The sequence below is a fragment of the Heteronotia binoei genome, chromosome 2 (genome assembly GCF_032191835.1).
Source record: "Heteronotia binoei isolate CCM8104 ecotype False Entrance Well chromosome 2, APGP_CSIRO_Hbin_v1, whole genome shotgun sequence".
Taxonomy (NCBI): Eukaryota; Metazoa; Chordata; class Lepidosauria; order Squamata; family Gekkonidae; genus Heteronotia; species Heteronotia binoei.
The window spans coordinates 200,876,849-200,885,350 of record NC_083224.1 but is presented as its reverse complement, the minus strand read 5'-3'; the positions used below and the strand labels follow the sequence as shown (position 1 = coordinate 200,885,350).

Sequence of the window (8,502 nt, the reverse complement as noted above, 5' to 3'; positions counted from 1 at the left end):
GGAAAAACCTAATGACTATCCCTGGGCCGAAGGAAATTAAATATCAGAGTACCAGAGCACGGGCCTTTTCGATCGCGGTCCCTACCCTATGGAACCGACTCCCCGAGGAGGTGCGGGCCCTGCGGAACCTTGAACAGTTCTGCAGGGCCTGCAAGACCACTTTTTTTAAATTAGCATATTAGGACTGCTAAGAAAAACGGCAATCAAGGATCCGCCAATGCGGCCTAAAGATCTATACCGCAGTATAACTGTATTTACTGGACTGGTTTTAATTTAATGTTTTAATGTCTTATTGTTCTATATTGTAAATCTAAGGTTTTATTTATTACTGTATGTTTTTATGGAATGTTGTTAGCCGCCCTGAGCCTGCCAAGGTGGGGGAGGGTGGGATATAAATGAAATTAATAATAATAATATCTATCCATCCATCCATCTATCCATCCATCCATCTCAGCCATCCATCCATCCCAGCCATCCATCCATCTCAGCCATCCATCCATCCATCTCATCCATCCATCCAATCCATCCCTCCATCCATCCCATCCCTCCATCCATCTCATCCCTCCATCCCATCCATCCCTCCCTCCCTCCATCCATCCCTCCATCCATCTCAGCCATCCATCCATCCATCCATCTCATCCATCCATCCATCCCTCCCTCCATCCTTCCATCCCTCCATCCATCCATCCTTCCATCCCATCCAATCCATCCCTCCATCCATCCATCTCAGCCATCCCTCCCTCCCTCCATCCCTCCCTCCTTCCATCCCTCCATCCATCCCTCCATCCATCCATCCCTTCATCCATCCTTCCATCCCTCCATCCATCCCTCCCTCCATCCATCCTTCCATCCCATCCATCCCTCCATCCATCCTTCCATCCATCCATCCCATCCATCCCTCCATCCATCCATCTCAGCCATCCATCCCTCCATCCATCCATCTCAGCCATCCATCCCTCCATCCATCCATCCCTCCATCCATCCTTCCATCCCATCCAATCCATCCCTCCATCCATCCATCTCAGCCATCCATCCCTCCCTCCATCCCTCCCTCCTTCCATCCCTCCATCCATCCCTCCATCCATCCATCCCTTCATCCATCCTTCCATCCCTCCATCCATCCATCTCAGCCATCCATCCCTCCCTCCATCCATCCTTCCATCCCATCCATCCCTCCATCCATCCATCCATCCCATCCATCCCTCCATCCATCCATCTCAGCCATCCATCCCTCCATCCATCCATCTCAGCCATCCATCCCTCCATCCATCCTTCCATCCCATCCAATCCATCCCTCCCTCCATCCATCCATCCATCCCATCCATCCATCCATCCATTTCATCCCTCCCTCCCTCCCTCCGCAAGATGTTGAGTGTGCAGTTGCGCGCGCCCCTCGCGGCCAGGCTGCTGGCTTCGCGTTCCTCTTCGGGCGGGTGCCCCTTGGTCACGCTCTGCTGCTTGTCGCGCGGCGTCAGCGGCTTCCTTCCAGCAGCCGGCGGAGACAGCCGCGGGGCCAGAGTCGTGCGAGGGGGCCAAAGCCCCGCAGGGCAACAGCGCGAAGGAAGGAACCCCAAACTTGAAAAAGCACACCCACCAAAGTGACGCCCGCCCCGACGGACGAAGGGAGGGGCAGTCGCGTCCAGATAGCGCCCCCCCCCTCCCCGCCCCCGGTTCTGGGGCTTCTGCCCCGCGGGTTGGAGGCGCTGCACGGGAGCCGGAAGTGCGCCGCTCTTGGTGGCAGGGCTTTCCCCTTTCCTCTTGTGCGGGGAAGCGGGGCAGGGGCGGGGCCAAGGCAGGGGCGGGGCTTGGAGGAGGAGGAGGAGCCACGTGGCGGCGAGGAGGAGGAGGAGGGCGGAAGAGCAGGTGAGGCGAGGAGGGAGGGCGCCAGATTGGGGGGAACCCCAGGACCCCCCCCCCCGCAAGAGGTTTGAGGGGGCAGCCGAGGGGGGGGACCCCTGTTGGCCTGGGAGGGGCTGCAAGAGGTCCTGGGAAAGGGGGGGGGGGAGGCTCAGGTTGGAAGGGTGGTCCATGGGGGGGGGACTAGGGGAGGGGGTCCAGATAAGAGGGGGAGAAGGAGTGGGGGGGGGGGGGCTGGTGAGTGTCCATTGCAAAAACCTGCCCCCTCCCATACAAGTGAGTGTGCCCCCCACCCCACCCCTCCTTTGCAAAAACCTGCCCCCCCCCAATACAAAGCCGGTGGTGCTAAAGGAGGGGAGCCAATTCTGCCTGGGGGGGGTGGGGGGGGGTTGGCCCGGGACTGAAGCCGGGGAGGGGAGATCTGGCTGCAGGCACCAGCCGGCGGGGGGCGGGGGAGGGCTGGCCGAGGGAGAGGTCTGGGGGAGAATCCGGGCGTGGAGAGACCCCTGCACGGACGCCAAGGGACGCGTGTGTTGGGAGGGGGGGGCGCCTTGTGGAGCGGGAGCCCGGCACGTAACTGCTGGAGCGGGGGGGGGGGGGTTGGCTCGATAGTGCAGCTGCAAAAGGAGGAACTCCGGTTTGGCCGGGGGGGGGGTGGTCTTGGGGGTGGGATGTTGCCAGGGGAGCCTTTGAGGAAGGGCTTTGGGGTGTGGAGGGGGGGGGGGGTCTCCAGTGGGTGTGTTATCCGCAGGACCCAGAAATGTGCGGCTGTATGCAACCCCCCCCCCCCCCCGTCCTCTTTTCTGCATGCGTGTTGCATCGCCATCCGTTGCTGGAAGGACTGCAGAACGGGCCCTGAACATTCTGGAATCCTTTGCAGAGGCGAGCAGGGCTGTCCAGCCTGGGAAGGGGGGGATCCAAAGATCCAAACGGATCCTCCCCCACCCCCCTTCTCATTTATAGTAAACCACCTACAGTGCAGGTCCTCGGAGGGCTTGAATTTAAAGCTGAAATCAGGGATTGATTGGGAAGATGCGAACGCTCCGCATGGGATGCACCCCGAGGATAGCCCCCTCCCCGTTCATTAACAACTCATTGCCTTCCCCACTCCTTCTGCAGTAAGATTGCTACAGAGACAAGTGGGGGCATTTTCAGCTGTGTTTTCAAGCCCCCTCCCCACTGCAAATGGATTTTTTGGAAGCGGGGTGGGGGGGAATTGAACGAAAGAAAGGTGACATTGGCTAAACCGTGAGAAACTGGGGATTAGTGGAGGCCATTTGCCATCTAGAGCAAAGCTACTTCATTTGCACAAGAGGTTGGGTACCGCTTAGGGTTTTTAGGGGCCAATCTGGCAAACCCCCCCCCCCTTCTTAAAATCGCCATTACAGATGTGTATTATGCTGTAATCATCAGGATTTCAGATTGCAGGGGATTTGAGGGACACGAGGTTTCCCGTTTATTCTAGTGTTGTGAATTGCAAGCAGACGTGGGTGTCATCTTTGCAGGACAAATTCAGCTGCTGCCTTTTATTTTTGATAAAATATACAAAAATCCGGCTTGTAGCCTGTGAGGCTTCATGGAGGGGCTCTGAAGGCTTGTGGGTAATGCCAAGTGAACGATTCAGGTGTTGAAGAGGGAGGGGAGAATTTCGGTGCTCAGGCTTCAGTCCCAAGGCCCAGCGAGTGCGGAATAAACAATGCAAGGAGATCAGAATGTGTTGGGTTTTGCATAATTTATGCAAGCTGTGGAATTGGCTCTTCTCACAAAGTTCTTAAAATGGATTTGCACACTAAAATAGATTGCGTTCAACGTAATCTGGTTCAGTGGTGTTGAACTCAAATTTGTTATGAGGGCCGGATCTGACATAAACGAGACCTTGTCGGGTCGGACCACGTGTGTCATACAATGTTACGCCAGGTGGCGGAGATATAGACTTTATAAAGGACACAAACACAATTAAAGATTTTTTAAAAACTTTAAAACATGCTTAAAACATTAGCATTCGTTGGTCTTAAAGGTGCTTTCTTTGTATCTCATGGGATCCAGGGAACTGGGCAAAGGACGCTCGGGAACCTTCTGGGGTCTCAGCCAATAGAAGGAAGAGAGGCTTGGCTCAATAGTTCTGCTGTGAGACTGAGAGAGCCTGGCAAAGCAAGCTCTTCCTCCCCACTTCCTCCCTCTCTTAAGAATATAGGAGCCCTGCTGGATCATCAATAGTTCATTTACTTCAGGATCCTCTCACACAGTGGACAGCCAGTTCCTCTGGATATATAGAGGTCTTCCCCTCATGTTGCTTCTGACTCTGGGATTCAGAGTCCTTAGTGCCTCTAAAAGTGGAGGTTCCCCTAAGTCACCAGGGCTAGGAGCCATGAATCTTTTTAAACTTGTTTGTTTCTGTGGCCATCACTACATCCTCTGGCCAGCGGATTCAACATTTTTATAACTGCCTGTGTAAAGTAGTCTTTCCTTTTGTCCATCCTGAATCTACTGCCCGTCAGCTTCATTGGATGCCCTGGAATTCTAATATTTTGGGAGAGAGAAATTTTTCTCTCCACCCCATACGTAATTTTATAAACCTCTCATGTCCCCCTCCCTTAGTCGTCTCTTTTCTGAACTGAAAATGCCCAGACTCATCAGTCTTTCCTCACAGGGAAGGTGCTTGAACCCCAACATGGTATCCCAGCCGGGTTGACCTGTCTGTATTCTCTCTACACTCTGGAATAGGGGTGGCCAGACTGACTCTTTCACACATACTGTGTGGCTCCTGAAGCCCCCACCACCCCATTGGCCAGCTTGGAGAAGACATTTAAAATTAAACCCTTCCTTCCCTCCTTACCACCCTCCCTCCCTCCCTCCTACCTTCCTTCCCTCCTTACCACCTTCCTTCCCTCTCTCCTTCCCTCCCTCCTACCTTCCTTCCCTCCCTCTTTCCTTCCCTCCCTCCCTCCCTTCTTCCTTCCCTCCCTCCCTCCCTCCTACCTTCCTTCCCTCCTTCCTTCCTTCCTTCCTTCCTTCCTTCCTTTCCTCCCTTCCTTTCCTCCCTTCCTTCCTTTCCTCCCTCCCTCCTTCCTTTCTTCTCTCCTTCCTTCCCTCTTTCCTTACCTCCCTCCCTCCTTCCTTCCCTCCTTCCTTCCTTCCTTCCTTTCCTCCCTTCCTTCCTTTCCTCCCTCCCTCCTTCCTTCCTTCCCTCCCACACTCCCTCCCTCCCTCCTTCCTTCCCTCCCACCTTTCCTCCTTCCCTCCCTCCCTCCTTCCTTCCTTTCCTCCCTCCCTTCCTCCTTCCTTCCTCTCTCCCTCCCCTTTCCCTCCTTCCATTTATTCTATGTGGCTCCTGCGTTAAGCAAGTTTGGCCACTCCTGCTCTAGAATATCCTTTCCCTGGAGACTTGGTAAAGTTGGAGAAGATGAAGGTTCAGAGGTGTCCTGAAATCTCCCTCGTCCTGGTTCTTGGCGCCAGGAGTTAAAGCTGCTGGAAGGAGGTCCTGAACGCCTCTTTCACCTGCTCCCCCCTCCCTGTTGCCCCTTCTCCTCCTCCTTCCAGTGCCCCCCGGCACCTGTTTCTGAGCAATGTCCTCCAAGGCAAAGAAGCGGGTGGTGCTTCCCACACGCCCGGAGCCTCCCAACACCGACCAGATCCTGGAGGATGTCCGGCGGGCCCAACCCAACGATCCAGTCTTTGTCCTCCTGGCGGAACCCAGTGAAGGTAAGAGAAGACGGGCCCCTTTTCGTTCGTCTTTGCTGAGCAAATACCGGGAGGGATTGGGGGTTCTGAGATCACCAGTTTCCATAGCACAGGGGCTTCTACCGATTTCCATCTCTGTAGTCAGCTAGATGGACCTCTGCTCCAGATGTCTCACCAATCCCTTCTTGAAGCTGTCTGCAGTTGTAGCCCCCACCATTTCCTGCAGCAGTGAATTCCATGAGTTAATGACCCTTTGTGTCCTCTATCTGTTATGATGATGATGATATTGGATTTATATCCCACCCTCCTCTGAATCTCCAAGTCGCAGAGTGGCTCACGATCTCCTCTATCTTCCTACCCAACAACAGACCACCCTGTGAGGCAGGTGGGGCTGAGAGAGCTCTCCCAGAAGCTGCACTTTCAAGGACAGAGTCTCAGAGCGGCCTACAATCTCCTTTCCCTTCCTCCCCCACAACAGACACCCTGTGAGGCAGGTGGGGCTGAGAGAGCTCTCCCAGAAGCTGCATTTTCAAGGACAGAGTCTCAGAACGGCCTACAATCTCCTTTCCCTTCCTCCCCTACAACAGACACCCTGTGACGCAGGTGGGGCTGAGAGAGCTCTCCCTGAAGCTGCACTTTCAAGGACAGAGTCTCAGAGCGGCCTACAATCTCCTTTCCCTTCCTCCCCCACAACAGAAACCCTGTGAGGCAGGTGGGGCTGAGAGAGCTCTCCCAGAAGCTGCCCTTTCAAGGACAGAGTCTCAGAGCAGCCTGCAATCTCCTTTCCCTTCCCCACAACAGACACCCTGTGAGGCAGGTGGGGCTGAGAGAGCTCTCCCAGAAGCTGCCCTTTCAAGGACAACCTCTGCCAGAGCTCTGGCTGACCCAAGGCCATTCTAGCAGCTGCAAGTGGAGGAGTGGGGAATCAAACCCAGTTCTCCCAGATAAGACTCTGTCCACTTAACCACTACACCAAACTGGCTCTGAGCCTATTGCTCGTTAATTTCATTGAGTGCATGGTGAGAAAGGGAGGAAAGGACTTCTTTCTACCTTCTCTACCCTAAGCATAATTTTGTAAATCTCTGTCACGCGTGGCTGAACCTGCGGGTGTCTCCACTGAGTCCTCTCTCCTTTCCCCCGCCCCCTTGTGCCGCCCCCCTCAGACTTGCCCGCCCCGGCCAAGAACGAAGACCCTGAGGCCAAGAGGGAGCGCCTCTACCGGCTGACCCAGTCCTACGTGGAGATGAACCACCGCTTGCAGAAAGCCTGCAGCCTGCTCAAGGAGAAGTGCGAGGAGCTCAAGCTGGCCGGAGCCACCCTGGAGCAGGGCATATTGGAGATGAAGCAGAGGGCCTTGTGAGACCCCCGGAGCCCTCCAGGTGGGAGAGCAGGTGGGAGGCTGGCGTCCGGAGAGCAGTGCCTCTTGGCTGTCATGTGCTTGAGCTACGGACTTGTGTGACACTTGTACGTTTCTTCCGAACCTCACGCATGCGTAAGCTACACATCTCGACGCTGTGTATGTTTCTTTCCCCCCCCCATTTTGTGACAATGTGCCCCAACCCAGCCGCTGCCGTGAGCCTCGCAAAAGCCGAAAGGTCCTAGCCCTGTCTCCCCCCCCCCCGAGATGCTGGGTTGCGCAGAGAGGCTGCTCCGGTTTTCACCTTCGTGGCGTTTGCTCTCCGTGCCGCACAGGTCCTTGGGGGCTGTGCACCCCTTCTCCCCTTTTTGCATAGACTTCAAACGAAATGCCTCAGTTGACAAAAGAAAAGCTGACGTTTCCCAAAGTTTCTCGCCCTCCGGACTCAGACAAGTGAACTCGGCGGGGGGAGGGGGGGCAGCTTCCCGGTTTGGCCAAAGGCTCCGGCAGCGGCTGCGATGGCCGTGACGTCCCCCGCCTCCTGCAGATTCCTCTTCGATTTCTCCCTCTGGTACTGCGTGGAAGACGACCACATCGCCACCTCCATCGGCGAGACCCTCACCCAGCAAGGTTTCCGGGGTTATATCGAGCACCAGGATCAAGTGGCGGGGAGGTCTGTCGTCGCTTCGGCGGCCGAGGTGGTGGAAACCAGCCGGGTGGCCATCGTGCTCCTGACGGCCCGCTCGGTGGCCGACCCGTGGTGCCAGCGTGTGGCAGAGTGGAACCTCCTTCGCACGATAGAGCAGGAGGGAACCAAAGTCATCCCGGTGTACGTGGACGTCAGCCGCGACGACGTGCCCTTAGCTTTAAGACACCTGAACGGACTCGACTACGGCAGCGGCTTCTTCCGGGAGAGGCTGGTGCAGAGCGTGCGGAAGGCCAGGCCATGGAGGAGGGCCCCGTGTCCCGCTGCCGCCACTAACGCTAAGAGCAGAGTCCGCTTCTGACCCCGCTGGGTAGCTGCATGGCAGGAGGCGTGGGGCGGGTGTGAGCAGGGCGGTTTCATTTCGGGCCCGGGCCCGATCGGAAGCGGTTTGTGTTGGATTTGTTTGGTGTTTTTGACGTAGGTCTCCATTGTGACATTGGTCGGTAACTGTGAACAGATCCCAGTAGATTTGTGCCTAGAACTGAATCCATAAGAAGGTTTGACAGAAACAAACCCAAGGGTGGTTGGTGGGGTGTGTCGGGACAAGGAAAAGGAGGGTTCATCATGTGTTATCTGGTTAGTGGGAGTTTAGCATCAAGAGAAAATCCAGGTCCGGAGGCTGCTGATAATCATACGGTTCATTTAAGGGAGAATCTTATTAAAAAGCAGTTTTCGGACAATGTGAGCGTTGCTGTCTCCTTTTGAATGTGCTCGGGGGCCATTTTCAGAGAGGGCTATTCGTGAGGGTGCCATTCAAAAACGGTGAGGGGTCTGGCGACCAAGTCCTACGAAGAAAGGTTGAAGGAGCTGGGCCTGTTTAGCCTGGAGAGGAGGCGGCTGAGAGGTGATATGATCGCTGTCTTGAAGGGCTGTCATCTAGAGGATGGTGTGGAATTGTTTT

At 55.6% G+C, this 8,502-nt stretch overlaps 1 protein-coding gene across 1 annotated transcript; it reads left to right on the top strand.

Annotated features, from left to right (window-relative positions):
• The first annotated feature begins 1,785 nt into the window (after window positions 1-1,785).
• Window positions 1,786-8,281, top strand: C2H19orf25 (chromosome 2 C19orf25 homolog). Its single transcript, XM_060232839.1, has 3 exons — window positions 1,786-1,863; window positions 5,398-5,559; window positions 6,702-8,281. Exons 2-3 carry the CDS (start codon window positions 5,424-5,426, stop codon window positions 6,896-6,898), a joined length of 333 nt encoding a protein of 110 aa, XP_060088822.1. The 5' UTR covers window positions 1,786-1,863; window positions 5,398-5,423; the 3' UTR covers window positions 6,899-8,281.
• The last annotated feature ends 221 nt before the right edge of the window (window positions 8,282-8,502 follow it).